Source organism: Delphinus delphis, chromosome 9 (assembly GCF_949987515.2).
Source record: "Delphinus delphis chromosome 9, mDelDel1.2, whole genome shotgun sequence".
NCBI classification, from domain to species: Eukaryota; Metazoa; Chordata; class Mammalia; order Artiodactyla; family Delphinidae; genus Delphinus; species Delphinus delphis.
Window position 1 is genome coordinate 62,714,376 of NC_082691.1, and position 20,647 is coordinate 62,735,022.

The 20,647-nt window shown below is 40.0% G+C and overlaps 1 protein-coding gene across 1 annotated transcript in view; it reads right to left on the bottom strand.

The window, feature by feature from the left end:
- The window catches only part of PDE1C (phosphodiesterase 1C), a 260,300-nt gene that overhangs the window by 48,148 nt on the left and 191,505 nt on the right, over positions 1–20,647 (bottom strand). Inside the window, exons 11-14 of the mRNA XM_060019937.1 lie at positions 19,427–19,547; positions 10,375–10,456; positions 6,788–6,908; positions 4,541–4,716 (exon numbers count right to left, since the gene is read on the bottom strand). Of these exons, the coding sequence (XP_059875920.1) occupies positions 4,541–4,716; positions 6,788–6,908; positions 10,375–10,456; positions 19,427–19,547 (500 nt within the window). The remainder of the gene's footprint in view (positions 1–4,540; positions 4,717–6,787; positions 6,909–10,374; positions 10,457–19,426; positions 19,548–20,647) is intronic.

The window sequence follows — 20,647 nt, forward strand, 5'->3', positions numbered from 1 at the left end:
AAGGTAGAGCACAGCCCTCATGATCTATAAATTACATTCCTCCTGAGAGCTGGTTCTATCCCACACTGAATGTCTGTGCAGTCTTGGAGAAATGCATTGATTTCTTCATTTCATTTGCCTTTCTGAATAATGATACTATAGGCTCTTGGTTAAAAATGATACGGGGCTAAGTATTCCTTAATATAATTCTCTGAAATGCCTACCTAAACCACCTACAAACAGAGAGAGAAAGAAAGAAAAGGAGAGAAACTAACTTAATGAAGACAACCAAGCACTATGTGAATTCTGAGTAGTCAACTTTTGATTATATACAAGAACAACAGAAAGGTACTCCTAGCTAATTCAGGACTCAGAAGATGTTCCCATTGGACCTTTCTAAAAATTTTAGCAAAAGTGCTTCAGCTGGCAGAAAAATTCAATCAACATTAAAAACTCAGAATGAGGGAATTCCCTGGCAGTCCAGTGGTTAGGACTCTGCACTTTCACTGCCGAGGGAGCAGGTTCAATCTCTGGTTGGGGAGCTAAGACTCTGCAAGCCACGCAGCGTGGCCAAAAAAAAAAAAGGAAAAAAAAACTCGGAATGAGGAAAATATGTTATTGATGCACAGTAAAACCAGTACATCATAGTGTTAAATAAAAATAATTGTTAAGCTAGATACAAAACTTGATGCAAATATTTAAAATAATATTAAAGAATAAGTTAATTGTAAAATAGCAATCTACTTACAATCACCTAGGTTGAAAATCTTTTATTGTTTCAATAAAAACTGAGTGACAATGGAGGAAATTTTTAAAAACTCAATAAACTTCTCAGCACTTGCAAAGGAGTATCATTATATACTATTTCATATTTACCTTGATAGAGACATAATTCAATAAAAAATATGAAGATAATCTGTAGTAAAATAAAAATAGGATATATTTTAAAAAACCAAACAAAGTTAAAAGGTATAATATATGACAAACTAACTGGACAGAGGCAGGGCAGAAACTGCAAGACAGTATGTCAACTGAAGAGTTACTATTCTTAATATATAAAAAGTTATTATTAATCAGCAATAAAAATATAAACAGCCCAATGAGAAAAATAAAGGGGGAAAATATAGGGAAATGGCACTCTCACTACACTTCCACTGAAAGAGAACACGGTTTAAAAAAAAAACTTTCCTGAAAGAAATTTGATGATATACATCAAGAGCTTTAGAATTTTTCATCTACTTTGACAGAGGAATTCCATATCTAGAAATTTACCCTAAATAATCAGATGTAGGCTCAAAGACTGCTGAACTTGTATGTTCATAACCATGTTATATACAATAATGAAGAACTAGAAACCAAAATGCTCAGTAACAGAGAAATGGTTCAACTATGGTATTCCAAACAACGTAGCCATTTACATCATATTTTCTAAGAATATTCAGTATCAGAATAAAATCTTCAAAATAGAAATAGAGAAGGAAAATACTATATTACATACACTATAATCTCAACTTAAGGGGAAATTTTGACTTATAAATATGCATTGAAAATCGAATTAAAAAGAATTACATCAGAATTTCAACAGTTGTTATATTTGGCTGGAGAGGTTATGAGTGATTTTTATTTTCTTCTTTATATATTTTGTTTATATTTCAGCATGGTAACCTAAACACCTACTATTCTTACACCAGAAAAAAATGTTTAAAAAGTATTAAATCCTGAATGGAAACTGATGAATATTTATCAGACTTGCAAACTGTTATACCTACACATCTTTGTTTGGGAATAACGATTTTCAGCCCTAAGAGCTATAAAAAAATTACTGATTCAATTTTTCCTAACAACTATGCGTTCTGGCCTAGCTAGCTCTGTAAATCAGTTTGATTAATAAAACTAAAACTTTAGATCCAATTCCATTTCTGATCAATTTAATAACAACATATATTTAAGTGCCCCATGCAGGGCAGCCTTTGCTGAAATCAGGGTTTTCTGGTAAAAAAGAGTCATGAGCAAAACAGCCTGGAATAGTATAGCACAAACCAACCACCAATGGAAAAACAGATGCAAACTGAATTTCTTAATACCAGCCAACCAGCCAACGGCATTATTGGGAAGCTGAAAATGTTATAAAATATTAATTATAGGTGGGCATTTTGACCACCACCTTCTTAACTATGCATTCAAACTTCTAACTTTCTTTTCCAGTTTTTCAAAATAACAGCTACTACTTATCAGGCACTAACCATGTGCAGGCTCTGTTCTCAGTGCTTTACATATGTAATTTCTGTTCTTTTCATCAACTCTGCGATGTCTATTATCATCCCCCAAAGGGAATTTTTCTCAAAGGCTCTGTCTGAATTTGCCAAAGAGCACAGGGCAAGTAGGGATTCAACTCTCTCTTTTCCCAGCTTTTGCTCTGATACCCAAACTATCCTCCCACGAAATACATGTGTGCCTTTGTCTACCCCTTTTTCCTTGTTCTCCCTTTCCAAATTCATGGCTCAACCCCAGGCATCCTTCAAATCCAAGCTACAAGATGCCTTCTCAAGCACCCCGACCAAGGTTAGGGACAAGTTAGCTTAAGACTATCTCTATCAGCACACCTCACATATTTAAAAACTATTAGTGCTTATTTATCTGTTCTTTTTAAAGGGCCAATTTTCTCCTAGAAAAGAAACTGTCTAATGCTCCCCCAGGTGATTAGTTTCAGAGGGTAATTTTAGTAAGCCACACAATTGCAGACAAATTATTTTGAAGTACCACTTTCAACTGAGTGCTGTCAGGAACTGAATTTTCAAGTGTAACGAGTGTAATTGATTATAAGAGAGGGCTTCTTTGGGGCCTTCCCTGGTGGCGCAGTGGTTGGGAGTCCGCCTGCCGATGCAGGGGACACGGGTTCGTGCCCCCGTCCGGGAAGATCCCACGTGCCACGGAGTGGCTGGGCCCGTGAGCCACGGCCGCTGAGCCTTTGCGTCCGGAGCCTGTGCTACGCAACGGGAGAGGCCACAGCAGTGAGAGGCCCGCGTACCGCAAAAAAAACAAAACAAAACAAAAAAGACGAGTGCTTCTTTGAAATGATGCAGTAGCTACCACTGCTGCTTGCAGTGCCTGCCAACAGGGAGGATTTCAATGTTTAAAGCATCTGAATAGACTGTGAGAGGCCACACCTAAAATATGGAAGAGGCGTTGGCTCCCTCCAGAGCTCAGGATGCAACCTCTGTCCCCAAATGATAAGGGCCCAATTATGCCTTAAAAGAGTCATAAAGATAAACCCTTTGCCCCACCTGAACTGAACAGCCACTTGGACAGGACACAGTGCTGGCCTTTGAATAATTCCAGCAGTGAGGTCTTATCTCTTCCACACTAGAAGCAGCCCCCTGCCCCCAATGTTTGAGGACCAAGACTGCCAGAACGTGCTGTGCCTGTCTACTCCTACTCTTCTTCTCACTTGTGCAGACACTGGGTGGATACAAGTGTGGGATGCTGTGACCGGAGATAAAACTTTCCTTGCCTATAATGAGTGTCTGGGGCTCGGGGCCGGTAGGTGCTGGCGATGAGTGCAAAGCTTTAACTGAACTCCCATTCTTACTTTGAAAGAAACTCTGTACAAATGCCTCCCCACCCCACCCAGGAGACCGTGAGCTCTGAGGACAAGGATGTCTGTTATTCACCTCTGTGAATAACACAGAGTACAGAGCCTGGCATACGGTAGGCATTCAATAGATGTTGGCGAAACCTGACTGTTATTGAAGGCTCACCTCCACAAACCCCATTGAGATCAGTCTCCTTGCTGGGCTCTAGAGCCATCCACGCCTGTGCCCTCTCTGGAATCAGGCATCACAGCTTCCTAAGACTTACCTCAGGGATGTGTTCCTACCTAGACTATAGCATGAGCATGCAGTATGTACGAATCATGTAGCACATGCTCAATAAACACAAACATGCATATGAGAAAATGAATTTCAGAAAAACAGATTTCAGGGTTTTTTTGTTTGTTTGTTTCTAGTATCAAGAGTGATGACTTTTCTGTCTTCAAATTTCTGTTAACCTGCACATTACCTTCATCTTAGAAGGTTAGCCTGAGTAATGGCTGAAGGGAAATTGAGAACATGAAAGATAAAAATGCATGTAAGGCGATTAAAGCCCCTTCTATCCCAACATAATGGCCGAAGTGGCTACTGGCTAGGCTTCATTTAGATAAAAGAAGGAATAAAGGCCTCATAAATGTGCCGCATGACATGAAATAAGAATGACAAAATGGCCTAGCAGAAACCAAGAAATAGCAACACCCATTCTCTGTAGAATCTTCATTTCGAGAAGAGTCTGGTCATATAGCACAAAGGTCACGCTGTCGGGAAGCCTGGTGGTCAGCCTCATTCTCTCGTGCACTGAGTGTTCGATATAATGAAGATCAAAAGATGGTCGATCCTAACATTCAGCGATTTGAATTTATATCCTGAGTTTGTGCTTCATTTGCAACACCTATAAATCACGGGCGGCAGTGCCTTGCTTTGTAAGCGGGTCTGAGTGGTCTGGATAATATTCCCCAGCAGCACGTTACCTTTGGGCACCTTGGCCCTCCATCTCTCCCGATTGACGTGCACCACCTCAGTCCAAGTGGCTTTAAAACTCTTACAGTCAACAGGGATGACCGAATTGTTGATTGGGGCACTTCCTTCTGAGCCAGAGCTCTTGACACCTGATCGCTTTGCATCTGCCGAACTGATGTTGTTCAAACTGGAGGACAAAAAAAAACCATACGGAAGAATTGGGAGATTGGGATTGACATACATACACTAATATGTATAAAATAGATAACTAATAAGAACCTGCTGTATAAAAAAGTAAATAAAATAAAAAATTCAAAAAAACCCCACAACATACGGAAGAGGAGGGTTAGTGTTTGGAAAATGTGTGCCGATATAAACAAGCCTAAGAGAAGAGTGGTTAACACTCAGTTGACACTCAATTTCGCTGTGTGAAATTCCTGGGGCCTGAGCTTTGTAATTCCTATTTTCCATATTCAACAGCTGGGAAAGTCTCCATATTCAGCAGGAAAACAAAACCCCAAGATTTCAGCCTCATGACTACTGATGGTCCCCACAGTCCCCATAGTTCAGATGTTCTTTTTCCATATGACTAGGTTCCCCCACACAAGAATTCTCTGCCTTTGACTTTCGGAAATCAATGCATTTAAACTTGACTGCTACTTGGTTCCACAGTTCACCCACCTGCCTCCACACTGACCACTTTTCCAAGTTACCCAGTCACTTGGTCCTCTTTCTTTCCAGCTCTCCCTCCCCCTGAAGTCAAGATCCTCTGATCTCAGGATCCCCAAGGCCCGAGTAAGGTGATTTCCTTATGTTCCTGGGGAAGGTGGAGAGGCACAGACAGCATGGAGATTGTGGGAGATCGGTCATGCAGGAGACCTTTTTAAAGATGGTATCATTTTAAGCTTTGAACATAGGGAATACAGTAATATATATAATATTATAATATAGGAAGGACCATCCTTCTGGGAAACTTTAAAGTATCACACACTCCCAAGGAGCTACAGTAGTGACTGACACAAATGCAAATCCACTGAAAGACAACCAAGACTGACTAGATAAGTAGGGCAGGTCTCAGCCCAGCGCCGGCAGAGCTGTGGAGCTGTGGGACTCTGGCAGGGGGCTTCTGTCCTCCTTGTTAGCAGCCTTGACTGGGTCCCTCCATCTTAAGCATCCCTGGGGTCCCACTGTCCTAATATTCTTCTTGCCTTTCTTCCTCTTATTTACTCCTTCTCTTGCTCTTTTCTTCTTTTTCTTCATTACATTTCTCTCCTTTATGACAAAGCCCAAGGTTTTGCATGGACGAGGAGGAGGGGAGAGTTGTACTACTGGTAATACGACTAGTAAAGACCGAGCGTTAGCTTTATTGTAGCTGACACTTCCCCTGTGCTGGACCCTGTTATAAGGGCTTTACGGAGATTAAATAATTCATTTAATCCTCCCAGTAACCTATGAGTAGAATCCATGCTTTCTCAGATGGGGAAACTGAGGCAACTTGCCTGAGATGTGGCACAGCTAATAAGTAATGGAATCAGGATGTTTAAGCCAGGATTGTGCCTCCAGACGCTGTGCTATTTGACTACTAAACTACCCTCAATATAGTGAAGTTGTGGCAGAAGGTGATTTAAAATTTCAGTTTTTTTCTATTTTCTTCCTGAACCTAGAAATGAGAGTCAGTTTCACTTCTTGTGATAACTCTGATCAGTGGTACTTTCTTTTTGGAGTATGGGGAGCAAGGACCCTCTGGGCACAGCAGGTAAAGTGCAGTGACTGATGCTGTTGAGAGCAAAGCCGCCAAAAGAGAGAATGCGGGGTGGGGGGTTGGTACTGGGAACCTGCTGGTCATCACCTAGACCCTGGTCATCCCCTTACAGGCCAGCCTGGAGAGTACAGAGAGTACAACTTTGAGTCCTCCTTTTATCTTTTTTTTTTTTTTTGGTACGCGGGCCTCTCACTGTTGTGGCCTTTCTCGTTGCAGAGCACAGGCTCCAGACGCGCAGGCCCAGCGGCCATGGCTCACGGGCCAAGCCGCTCCGCGGTACGTGGGATCTTCCCGGACCGGGGCACGAACCCGCGTCCCCTGCATCGGCAGGCGGACTCTCAACCACTGCGCCACCAGAGAAGCCCCTCCTTTTATCTTTTATAAGGAGGAGGTAGGATGAACAAAATTATGAAGTACCACCCCCATCCCTTCCAGAAGAAGTCTATCCCCATGGACAGGCCACCCTGACCCCCAGCTTTCAAGATTCAGCACTGACCTTGAACGCCTCTGTCCTGTCCCACCAGTTTGAGAGGTTTCATCAATTAGTGGACTCAAGATCTTTTCTGTCATGTCCGTGAGCACAGTGAAGGTGGGTTCCACAATGAAATCAATGAAGCCTGAAGAGAAACAGCAAAACTTCAGAGGAACTGCATATTAACTTGGGCCTTTCCATATGTTCCCATGCCAACTGATGGGTTGTATCTTTCTTTTAAAATTCATCTTCATAGGAGTGCCAGATCAGATTAGGAGAGACTAGGTTGGTCTTAATCATTTAATATATTCCTTGCTTTGAATATCAGGAGTCAGTTCCATTTCTCCTACATAACCTTCCTATAACTTTTTAGGAGACAGTTCAATAAAATGCTTAAAAATGCAAGTTCAACATCTACTATGTAAAAAAACGATGTAATAGGTGCTGCATAAAAGACTAAGCTGTGTAACACAACCTGCCTGCCCTAGGAAGGTTATAGGAGGAATTAAATGAGCACAAAAATGGAAAGGGCTAAAGGAGAAGGCCAAATAAAGGCTCCTGAGAAGGTAAGGGAGGGAGGATATTTTCCCTTGCACCGAGAAGGCTGCAAACAGCATCATGGAGGTTGTGATGTTTGAGCTGAGCCCTTAAGGGTATTCATTCTAGATGCAGGGGGTGAAATAAGCAAAGTGACAAGGATAGGGAAAAGTGCAGGAAGTGTCTGGAGAATGACTGGGGCTTAGGGATTCTTTTGAAGTCAGAAAGGGAAAGCCTGGGGAGGCAGGTCATTATCAGCTCAGGAGGGAGGTTCTTACGTATCAGGCTAAAGGTTAGGATTTAGATAGGCACTAGGAGCCCCTTGAGATGTCTGGGCAGCATTGTAATAAGATTTTTTTCTGATGTTACTTGGGAGAGTTAATCTGGCAAGATGGATGGGAAGGGAGAGAGCCATAGGGGCTGAGGCTGGGAAACTCATTTTAGAAGCTGTTGCAATAGCTCAAAGGCAAGGTAAGGAAGGCAGGATCCAGTGCCATTTTAAGGTGAGAGTGTGGTGGAGGCACAGACACATGCACAGTGGGAGGCGGTCCTGCCTCTAGGTGCGATCTGTCAGAGACTTCCAACAGGAAGGCAGAGAGAACAGGGACAACGGGGGAGAATGTGACTGGGGAGGAAGACGGTGGGCTTGGTCTTAGATTTGCTGACTTGAGGTACCAGGCACCTATCCAGATGGAAGAGGGTCAGAAGAATTGGAAGAAACAGGGTTGGAAACTAGGAGAAGGGTCAGATCTGGAACTATACCTTTGAGAGATCGCCATGCTGAGGAGATAATTGATGCTGGGCTAGACTGACTGTCTCAACAGTTCAAAAATACCCCAGTGTTCTGTGACACATCAGGAGAAAATACAGGATCTGGAACTAAGGGTGATAACTCATTACACAGCCACATGAAACTAGAGACCAGTCAAAGGAAATACAGTGTTTGGAAACATACAAATGCTTATTTGGTTTTTACAGTGACCAAGGTGGAAGTGATACTGGCATTCAACGCCCAGCAGTGAAGGATGCTAAAAATCCTGTAACATAATTGGCAAGACAAGAATTGTCCCAAGCAAATACCAATAGTGTCCTGATAAAGAAACACTGATACCCAAATTTGAATTGCAGTTAATTGCAGTATAATTTTAAGCTGAAATTGAAGTGTTTGATGACAGTATTTTCACCTTTTTTTTTTTCTCACAAGTTAAATTCATTCAACATGTCCAAACCCAAACAAACTCATCAGCTTTCCCTCCAGTCCTTGTAAATAGGACATGGCTCAACCACTCAACCTAGATTGCTGCCTTTATCTTAGCCTTGCATCCAGCTGAATCCTTAATGTTTTATATGCTACCTCTCTCCTGTATTGCCTTAGTTCTGATACTCAACATCTCCTCCCTGTAACATTGCAGAAAGCACCAGCTGGAGCCCTTGCCTCTAGTCTTACTCAAAACCCTCCAATTAATCCTCCATACTACTGAGAGAGAAATCTTTCTAAAGCAGGGACTGGCAAACCTTTTCTGTAAAGGGCCAGATAGTAATATTTTAGGTTTTGTGGGCCACATACAAAACCTAAACCAAGGAGTTTGTCATACAACTGCTTAACTCTGCCACTGTAGTGCAAAAGCGGCCATAGACAATATGCAAATGAATGAGCTTAACTGTGTTGTAATAAATCTTTATTCACAAGACCAAGCAGTTGGACAGATTTGGCCCACAGGCTATAGTTTGCTGATTCTTACTCTAAAACATCAATTTATATATAGTTTTAACCTTACTTAAAATTCTTTAGCTGTGCCCTCATTTCCTACAGGAAAGTATAAGCACACGCTATTCCTAACCTGGACCTGATTTTCTCTCTAAACATGTCCCTCACCACATCCTACTCCCTACCTACTGCTCCAGCCAAATGGAACTATTTGTAATTAATTCCCTGACAATACTATACTGTTTTAAATTTCCTTGTTTAGTATATGCTGGTCCTTGTCTGCAATTTCCTTCCACCCACGCCTATCCACCTCTAACACATATCACCATTTGCCTAGACACTGCCTACTTATCTCCTAGGACTCAACTCAAACATTACCTTTAAACAAGTCTTTCTGGGTCTAATGTTCACACACTCTGTTCTGTATCTCATTGTACCATGTACAATCTCTACCTTAGCATTGTAACAATCTAATAGATTTTGTTTTCTCAATCTCTTGCCTACCACCCAATACTGGTTCAATGCCTTTGGGAGCAGACACCATGTATAATTTGTCTTTGTTTTTTTTATAACATCTGTTACAGTGCCTAGCAGTGTCCTACACCTAACAGGAACTCAATATATTAATATGAAAAAAATTAATAAGTCCCCAAAACACAAGTAGAAAAAAATCAATAAATCTTTGTTGAATTTATTTTTTGAATGATTTCAGACTCTTCCAAGGTGGAGATCACTGACGACATTTAATTTATGTTTGGCACTGGTACCCTCCCTCACACCTGAAGAATTCTGTAAAGCCCATATATTATGGTTATTAGCAGTGTAAAAGTTATCTTTACCAAAAAAAAAGTGCTAAATTTTATTTTTAAGGAAGGAAGGAAGGGAGGGAGGAGGGAGGGAGGGAGAGAGGAGGAAGGAAGGGAGGAAAGAGGAAGGGGAAGGAAACATTTTAAAAGAGCCATTCCTGGAAGTAGGGTCATCCAGGAAATGGTGCTGTCCTGGAAACAGGGCTAGAGGAAGCATCACTGAGGAAACTTCTGGTATTGCATGTAGAATGGAGAGACTGAAATAGCATGGCTTCCCACCACTAGTTCTTGTCATTGCCTTAGTGTTAAGGTCCCTTTTTCTCTTGGCAGGGAATGATGGAGACAGCAGAGTGTCACTGTCTAATCTTCCTGGGAACCAGCTACACTCCGGGAGAAGGATGGGGAGAGCTGCTCCATCAGCTCAACCAGCCAAAGCCATGAGCACAGCAAGCAGAATGGAGCCAGGTTCCCAGCTGAAGAACCACTGGGAGCATCTGTGCTTACTTCCAGACACTCCTTTCTGGTTTCTCGTTCCATCCAATGGATTGGCAAACACGTACCTACTTGTGACTGGGCAACCATGGTGGACTTTCGGTCACACAGAGGAGAAAAAGGTAGCCCCAGCTCGGCTTCTCTATCACCCTAGAAAAACAGGAGGTCAAAGTAAATTAACAACAACAGGCTGAGCTGCCCAGATTTTATTTCACAACTCCAGCTGCCACAAAGGCCACTGGTCTTTATTTTAATTATTCCCATTACATTATGTAATATGTCCTTTTGGGACCTGCTCCTCTGCATACAAGACACCCAGAGGCTGAAGCCCTCCGGGATCCAATCATTCCATCCAACTGCAAAGGGGCATGCTGCTGTATAGAAAGCCTCATCAGAAAGCAATAGGTCCCCCAAGGAAAACAAGAAAAGCAACGCGTCCTGTGGCCTAGAGCCAGCACAGCAGTCAGAATTCTTGTGTGCTCTCCAGTTGCCCTGTGCTGACCTGCCCTGTGCTGGCCTTTCTTGAGCCAGCAAGCCCCTCCCAGTTGTGGGGAGTGTCTAAGACACCAATGCTAATTGGACTGATTTGGACTCATTCTCCAAGTGCTACCTAAAGCCATAAACAGCTGGAATAAGTGCTTCTGGGGTCTTCACTGCAGGGCTCAGTGACGATGAAAAGTAGAATGAAAAAGAAGCAAAGTAAATAATTGTTTGTGTTTATCAAGTTAGACAATAATAAAACATGATTCTCTGGCCAATATGTTCTCAGTCTCACCAAAAAGCAAGACTATAATAAGCAAGTGCTATGGAAAGTCTAAATAGTGATGGAGATGATTTTTAAAAACCGTTCTGAACCAGAGCGCAATACTTCAGTCACACGCCCAGAGGAAAGGGAAAATGTGTCACCCTTCTGAGAGCCGCAAAGTTGTGCTGATTCAATTTAACAGAAAAGAATCTGCCCAGGTTAATGGCTACTGACTTGGGCTTGAATCTGGCCTTGCTCTCGCCACCTGTGTGATCATAGGAAGTTTATATTCCCTCTCCACATTTCTATTTTTTTTAAAGAAATTTATTTATTTATTTATTTGGCTGTGTTTGGGTCTTCGTTGCTGCACACAGGCTTTCTCTAGTTGGGGCGAGCGGGGGCTACTTTGATGCGGTGCGGTGCAGTGCGCGGGGTTCTCATTGCAGTGGCTTCTCTTGTTGTGGAGCACGGGCTCTAGGTGCACAGGCTCAGTAGTTGTGGCTCGCAGGCTCTGGAGTGCAGGCTCAGTAGTTGTGGTGCACGGGCTTTGTTGCTCCGCAGTATGTGGGATCTTCCCGGACCAGGGCTCAAACCCGTGTCCCCTGCATTGGCAGGTGGATTCTTAACCACTGCGCCACCAGGGAAGCCCCACACATTCAATTCAAATGTGGGATAATAATCCTTATGTCATCAAGTAACAATGAAGATTAAGTGACAAAATGTATATAAATGAATTAAAAGAACAATTATTGTTTCCCAGTAGATATTTCTACCATCTAAGTGAGGATCTGAGAAATTTTTAGTGAACTTGTTACATTTAATTGTTACACTCTGATTAGAATAAATGTGGCCAATGAACCTATAGTAAATAAAGAGTAATAACCTAATTCGACAATCAAAGTTCAAAAACTGAATGCTTTTTCTTTCTAAGGCATGTTACCAAAGAGAAAGGATGCTAGTTCACATGCACATTTAAGATCTATTGAAAAGAAGGAAAAGGAATGGGCGTCTGAGGAAGCTGAACAGTGGGGGTCACAATGGGCGCTGGGGACATCCAAGGGTCTCAGGAACAGTCCTGAAGTGGCTTAGTTCCTTCTGTACTCTTTCCTGTATGAACAGCCCATGGGACACAATCGTCCCTCTGTTTCTGAGTATGCCTTGCTGAGGGCTGCTCTATCTCTCAAGTGGCATGATGAAAATAACTTACTCCAAAGCTATTTCTACTTGGGCAGTATGACGAGAAGGAAGAGTATTTATAACATAAATTGTTGTTGTGTAGCTGGTTTAGTGGGCTAGCTCAGCTAACACAAATAAAACCCACTCTTATTCCTTATGAAGCAGGGATATAAGTTGTTTTGTTGGTGCATTTTAATGGGTGTGGCTTAGAAGAACACTAACCACTTGACTATTAAGATGTATGCATTAATTTGGATTTTATTACTGAAAAAGTACATGATATTAAGCAACTTCTTATCCCATGGACTTGTCCATACCCACATTCACACATCACTTACATCTTTTGGATTTAATTAACTATTACTACCAACTACTAAAAACCTATTTTAAGATAGTGGTCCCTGAATTCCCTCTGGAGGACAGATACATTTATAAATTGGAAAAAATATGTAGAAAGTAATACAGAAGAATGTACTTCTACAGGTGAATCCAGCTTGACTGATAAAATATTGTACAACTCTTTAACTACTGGCCCTTGTGGAATTATTCATACACCTTCCTCTTTGTCAAAGAGGTCAATATTTTCAAAAAAGGGGGAAAGTCTCAGTCAGCACAAAGGATTTTTTTAAAAGGAACTCATTTTTTTTTCTTCCAGGACAGTGCCAGAAAATAAATAACTATCATTCTTGTGGTAGGGGTTAAGATAACTGACTGATAAGGTCACAGAATCAATCTACAAAAGGAACACAAGGAATGTTAGTTGAACGAATGAAAAGATGAATTTGGTTAGAAACACTCAAGTTCCTTTGGTCACTTGGACATTTATCACAAGCAAGCTGGGAGAGCAATTAGGCAGTTAGTTGTTCACAAACCACCCCCCCCTCCATTTCCTGTCCACATGTAGCTAGACTACGATTCCCAGAATCTGTGCCAGTTCGTGCTAGATAATAAAACAGGAGGAGAGGGGATGTATTTCCACCACAGTTCTGGCCTATAAAATCACCTATGCCTATGTTTCTATGTCCTCCCTTCTTCTGCTTGCTTGATGTAGATAAGCACCATGGAAGCCATGTAGATGGTAGAGTCTGGATCTAAAATCACTGCTTATTGTAAACCATTTGCCAATCAAGAAACACTTGTCGGTACTTTACATGAGTGGGTGATAAAATTCCATTTTATGTGTACTGTTATACATGTGGGTGTTTGTTTGTTACAGCAGCTATCTGTAAGCAGCAAGCCAATTAAGAGAAACAAAGGTTCTTTCTGTATTGGAAGTTCACAGGGCAGACGGCATCTCTCAATGCAAGAGCTTCAAAAGACTGTTAGGTGATATCTCAAGCGAGTGTTTCCAGGTAGACTGAAGAAAAGGTATTTGATTGGGGAGGCAACAAAAGCATCAAGTTGAACAAAATGCAGCAATGTACATTCTTCTTTCCCAGAGGAAGAAGTTACAAATATGAGGTATGAGAAAATTATTATGATTTTGGGTTTAAGATAAGTATAGTAAAGACATCTTTGCCCTTCCCTCTCAGAAATTATCTTCTCAAAACAGGAGAATGACAAACAACAGAAACACAAATGAATATTAGGAGAAATCTGTAATCTCAAATCAAAACTACGTGAGGAACGGCTGCAAAATGCTGTGAATATCTGGGAGGGGTGAGGTAAGATGCCCAGATAAGAGGCCTATGGCTGCAGATCTCAGATAAAGCTTGAAGAATAGAGGTTTCCAAAGTTCACTCAGACAGGAAAAGTACCCCACATCCATTACATGGGAAAACCAGAGAGACAGTAAGCGCTGGTGTGAGGAGCTACTCTGCACCCTATTTAGCTCCAAGGAATAGTAGAGAAGAAAATGTTGACTGAGAAAACACACAAGCATGGCAAGAAAGTGGGTGGATGACAGAGACTGAACTGTGAGCCGTCCTACAACTGTTGCCTACTGTTTGACCAGGAAGAAGTAAAGGCTAACACACACACACACACACACACACACCCCATGTCATAGAAGCCTTATAATAAACCATGGAACTTAGAATATTGCTGTTCCAGTTTCTCCCTGGCACATATCTCTTGCAAATAGTTGGTCAAAAAATAATGCATTTCACTCAAAGATGGTAAATAATAATAAAATGAAGAAGAAGAAGAAGGAAGAAGGGAGGAGAATGAGAAGAGGGGGAGGAGAAAGGTGGGGTAGAAAGAGCAGGGGGAGAAAGAGGGGTAGGAGAAAAAGGGGGGATAGAAAGAGCGGGGGAGAAAGAGGGGGGAGAGAAAGAGGAGGCAGCACTATCACCAGTACCAGGAAAAAAAAACTTATGAAAAGTTACTTCACATGAAAAGAAAAAAAATAAATAAAGGAACAGAAAAATAAAAATAACAGATAGGGAACATTCACCAGAAAAAACAGTGCCACCAAGTGATGACCAAACATACTGCCATGATCCGAAAGAAACTCCTGAAATTATCAAGAACCAGGGCTTAGGGAACCAGGAGCTAGCAGAGCTCAGGGAAGCTATGGAAAAGAAAAACAGAACCATCATATAAATGAAGATTGTGTTGGAAGCCAAACAAAGGAGAGTTATTCTGGATAAAAACACAGTAAGGGACATGGAGTTCAGGACTGAACAAAATACCACTGATCAGAGAGTTAAAGAAGATTTAAAGGAAAATAACAGACATGGAAGAAAAACAAGAGAGGTCACATATGAATAACTGTTCTTCCTAAAGAAGGAAACAAAAACAAATGGAAAAGGAAATCATTAAAAATTTAATGAATGTAACTTGAATCTATACAGAAAAAGAGCACGCCAGGTCCCAAGAAAAGCTATTATAGAACACTCATTATTGAAATATATCCTAGTAATGTCACCGGGCTTCACAGGTAAAGAAATTATCCTTAGGGCACATAAGCAAAAAGACATATCACCTAGACGTGGAAATAATTCTAGCATGGCCTCCAACCTCCCCATAACAACATTCATAGGTGGAAGACATTTGAACAAAATCTAAAAAAGACCTCAGGGAAAGAAGGTTTGATTCAAAAAAATGTCTTACCTGGACAAACTGTGACCCAACTATAACAGCAGTAGAAAAACTTGCAAACACACAAAAATGTGGTTTTTAGCACTTCTAGAAGAAACCACTCAAGGAACAACTTTGACCAATGAATAGGTGAATGGATCAACCATGCCCGAAGTGGCAGCACTGAGTAGAGCCAGGACAAGAACAACTGGAGAATTATGCCTTTGCCAAATTTGTTTATTTTCCACTTTTCTGGGTCACACTGTTTTGGGTGTGTGTTTTGTAAACAGCATATAGTACATGAGACAGAATGCTCACTTAGAAAATATTAAGAATTTAGAAATAATATAGCCAACAAACAGTAACAAGGAATTAGTTATATTACGAAAGGAAAACGGGAAAGGTGTTGGGAATTATGAATAAGTGCTGTCCTTCTTACGCGTTAAAAATGGGGGTGCAAATATACCATTTAAACCTGATATATAAAGGAATAGAGCTCTATTTAAATAACAAAGGAACAGACTACAAGAATTAAGCAAGTTACAATGATGTGTTGGGGAAGCAGCAAGAGGACATATTGCAGGGAGGCAATAGATACTATCTAAATAAATAGAGGATGTAAAGTTTTCATTATCACGTTAGCCACTAGAACATAATATAAAACTTTCAAGTCATCAGAAGAAATAAAAACATAACAAAGCAGAAGGTACCACCAATATAGTGAAAGATTTAAAAAGAAGCCACAAAAACAGAAATCATAATATAAAATATGACAGCACCTAAGAGCAAAGATGCCTGTCATTTCAATAGATGTTAATATGGCTGGTTTCAAATAATAAAAGAATCTTAGATTGACTCATAGAAAAACCTCAATTATATACAGTGTTTAAAAGACACACCCAAATCAAAGCGTCTCTGAAAAGTTTAGTGTAGAAAGTTGTGCAAAGACAAGAGTCTCTTCTTAAAATGAGCCGAATTTGAATTCTAGGTAAAAGCATTAGATAAGACAAAGAAGCGGGCTTTATGATAAAGGTACAGTAAATTATGAAAATCTAACAGTTATGAATATCCAAGAACACAAATAACACAGAATCAACATGCATGAAGCAAAAACTATACCACATAGAAAATGAAAATAATAGAAACACCTGTCAGCCCATGATAGATCAAAATTTTTAAAATAATATATAAAATACCTAAATGACATAATTAATAAGGTGGATGTGCTTGGTGTTCTTTGCATTTTATACCCTGTAAGTAGAAAATAAACCTACTTTTCAAGAGCCATGAACATTCACAAAAATTGATTATAAAGTAGGTGTCAAATGAGTTTCACAGTAAGATCCAAACAATGAAAACAATCCTTTGATCAAATTTCAATAAGCCACAAATTAACTGCAAAAGTAGAAAGCAAAGGAAATTACCACTGGAAAATTACATAAACAAACATCTCCATCTGAAGCAACTTTTGGGCAAAAGAGAAATCAAAACCCAAATTACAGAATATTTAGAAAAGAAGGATTGTGAACACCTGCATATTAGAACCTACGAGATTCATGATAACACAAACTCCTAGCCTTATATTTTCTAATATCAAACAGGCAGAATGAAAATAGTTGAATTGAGCATCCAACTCAGGGAATTAGCAAAAGAACAAAATAAACTCAAGCAGAAGAAATGAATTAATAAAAATGAAAACAGTAACTGACATCATAACATAAAAAAGATTAGCTGAAGATTAGCAAATAATCAAATGATTAGCTAATTTCATACAGAAGAAAGGAAAAAGACACTGATATAGGAAATAAAAGCGGGGAAACAACCACAAACACAGAGGAAATTAAAAGAATTATAGGAGATGTTTGAAAAATATACAGCAATACTAAGGAAATGAATCTCAAAATGTATTCACCAAAGAGGCAAACTTATACTTCCTTAAAGTCAATATTTCATTGTAAAAGACTTGAGGCAGTGGCTTGGATTTTGTAAAAAATGGTTGTAAAACTGAAGATGTAACTTACTCTTTTAGCAAAGCATAGAAGGTCTGGTCTATCAGCACTGAGGCTATATGCCCTTATTCTGAAATATAACCCAATTTCTAAATGTAATTTTTTCAACGATTCTACAGTCCCATTGAGATTTCCCATTTGAACTGTCCAATTTAAAATCTATAGTTAAGAACTCAGGCAACATTTCTCCTACGTGGGTTACTTACCATGGCTTATGGCATCTGGGTTAAAACATTAAGTCAATAAAAATAATTTACTGAATCATAATTGCTAAAAAATAGTTCCAGTCCAGTGAGATAACATTCCATTCCCAATTGGCAAGAAATTCAATATGCTTATTTTCACATTGCCTCTGGTACATTTTCTTTCAATTCAAGCTTATGTTTGTGCAAACAAGCTTTCCTTTAATGGGAAAAAATGTTCACATATTTAAGTAATTTCTCATATTCACTCTCTCACAATTTAAAAAAGGAATCACTTCAATACCTCAAACTTATATGAGTTAGTGATGATTTACCTCTGGCTATAGATTAAATATTCCTAGTTATAGGGAGTATTATTACAAAAGCAATAATCAAAAAAAGCATATGATAAGGGAAGTGGAGATTTGGAGAAAATTCTTTCATTAATATTAGAAAAGTAACCTCTGGAAAAATGGCTCAAAATCAGCCCTCGATTAAGGATGATTTTGCAGTCATTCTTGTATATACAGCATGGCCACACGTGTACAGCTCTAGTTCCTCTCACGCCCTTCGGTTCCCCTTGAGAACTACTCTGTGAGGCCAAGCAATGACCATGTAAGGGAAACAGCCATATGCTGAATAAGGTACCTGCTGGCGTATTCATAGAACAGCTTAAGGGGGCACACGTGTGTGCACGTGTTGATGTGCACCCTTGGACAGAATGAAGGAAATGTAGAACATTTAATGTGGGAAGGACACTAAGGAAAAAATCTGGTTCAACCTTCCTTTAAATCCTCCCACCTTCCAAAAGACAAATCACAGATGAGACCACTGGGAACCAGAGGAGTGATTTCATTAGTTCCAGACCACAAACCCGTTGGAATAAAAATTCCAATAAAGGGCCTTCTGAACTTTGCCTAATATGCTGTTAACTCTAGTCCCACATTGTTACTGGATATTGTGTGCAGCTTCAGAAGGAAAAAAACAAACACAGAAATGCCTTCTATAATTTCTCCATTCAAACTAGAATCATAAGAATAAGAGTAATCGTAAGAGTAATTTGCTTCCAAAAATCTGAGTAACCAGTGAAAGAGTACATGTCTTGTCAGTTTAGAGGACAAAGTTGAGACTGGTGTTAATATGTAGTGTTTTATGGAATCTCAGAGGTCTCTGAATCCATACTGTAACCGCCCTCAGTAAATTAACAAGAATTAATGAATTAACTGTATTAATATGAATTAACTGTAATTCAGGTCCCATAATCTACATGTCATCTTGCCTTCAACCTCAGGACCTCACATCTCAAAGCAGATATTTAATGGCAGCTCTTCTTGAGATGAGCTTAGCACACATGTCTGGGTTTGAGAAGACAGCAGTCTTGGGCTATGCATTTATTTACCTTTTTATTTCTCTACTTCTATGCACCTTTTTTTAAAAAAAATTCAAAGCAATGTATCCTCATTAAAGACTCTCACTATTCTTGTAGAAAACACAACCCTGTGTCTTAGGATGTACTAAGTTTAAATATAATTGGAACAGTAGCTTCTAGTGATTTCTTGACCTCAAATTGCCCCACCCAGCTTTGGAACTTGACAACATGGGTTTGTCTGCTAGAAAGGAACAATCCAGCCAATTATAACAGAGAAGCGAGTTAAAGCGACTGCCATTTGGTCATTCACCACCTCAAAAAGTAAAAGCATTCATCAGCTGACATTTTGACAAAAGACTGCCACAAGGAAATGCTTTTTTTTTTTTTTTTTTTTTTGCATAGGATAGAAATACCATAACAGTCCGAGAATCAGAATTTAGGTGAGATTCAAATATCACATGACCAGAAGACCAAAAAAAAAAAGCTGTGAACCCTTCCTCCACAAAGAAGATGACTGTAATCACAATAGTCTTTATCACAATGTTGCTGAAATATAAAATTCAGGATATGTCCATGGATGACAGCAGTGGGGGCGTGGTTAGCAGAGCAACAAGGTACCTGTCTGAAGAACTCCTCCAGGAGTGACATCGTCCAGCGATGGTGGAGCTCCCAGGCTTTTGCTGGATGGCTAATGTCTGCCGTGTGCAACATCAGGGATAATGCTTTCGGCTTTTCAACTCTGTAAACCCAAGGATCCAAACACATGATGACCAACTTACAGAACCTCAATAAGAGTTTTTAACAAATCACCATTTTTTAAAATCCCTTCCAGAACACTCTTTGACATAAATCATAGCAAGATCTTTTTTGATCCACCTCCTTGAGTTATGGAAATAAAAACAAAAATAAACAAATGGGACCTAATGAAACTTAAAAGCTTTTGCACAGCAAAGGAAACAATAAACAAGACGAAAAGACAACTCTCAGAATGGGAGAAAATATTTGTGAATGAATCAATGGACAAAGGATTAATCTCCAAAATATATAAACAGCTCATGCAGCTCAATATTAAAACAACAAACAACCCAGTCCAAAAATGGGCAGAAGACCTAAATAGACATTTTTCCAAAGAAGACATACAGATGGCCAAGAGGCACATGAAAAGCTGCTCAACATCACTAATTGTTAGAGAAATGCAAATCAAAACTATAATGAGGTATCACCTCACATCAGTTAGAATGGGCATTATCAGAAAATCTACAAACAACAAATGCTGGAGAGGGTGTGGAGAAAAGGGAACCCTCTTGCACTGTTGGTGGGAATGTAAATTGATACAGCCACTATGGAGAACAGTATGGAGGTTCCTTAAAAAACTAAAAATAGAACTACCATACTGGGTATATATATCCCACTACTGGGCATATACCCAGAGAAAACCATAATTCAAAAAGACACATGCACCCCAATGTTCACTGCAGCACTATTTACAATAGCCAGGTCATGGAAGCAACCTCAATGCCCATCGACAGACGAATGGATAAAGAAGATGTGGCACATATATACCATGGAATATTACTCAGCCATAAAAAAGAATGAAATTGGGTCATTTGTAGAGACGTGGATGGATCTAGAGATTGTCATACAGAGTGAAATAAGTCAGAAAGAGAAAAACAAATATCATATATTAACGCATGTATGTGGAACCTAGAAAAATGGTACAGATGAGCCAGTTTGCAGGGCAGAAATAGAGACACAGATGTAGAGAACAAACGTATGGACACCAAAGGGGGGAAAGCCGCAGGTGGTGGTGGTGGTGGTGGGATGAACTGGGCGATTGGG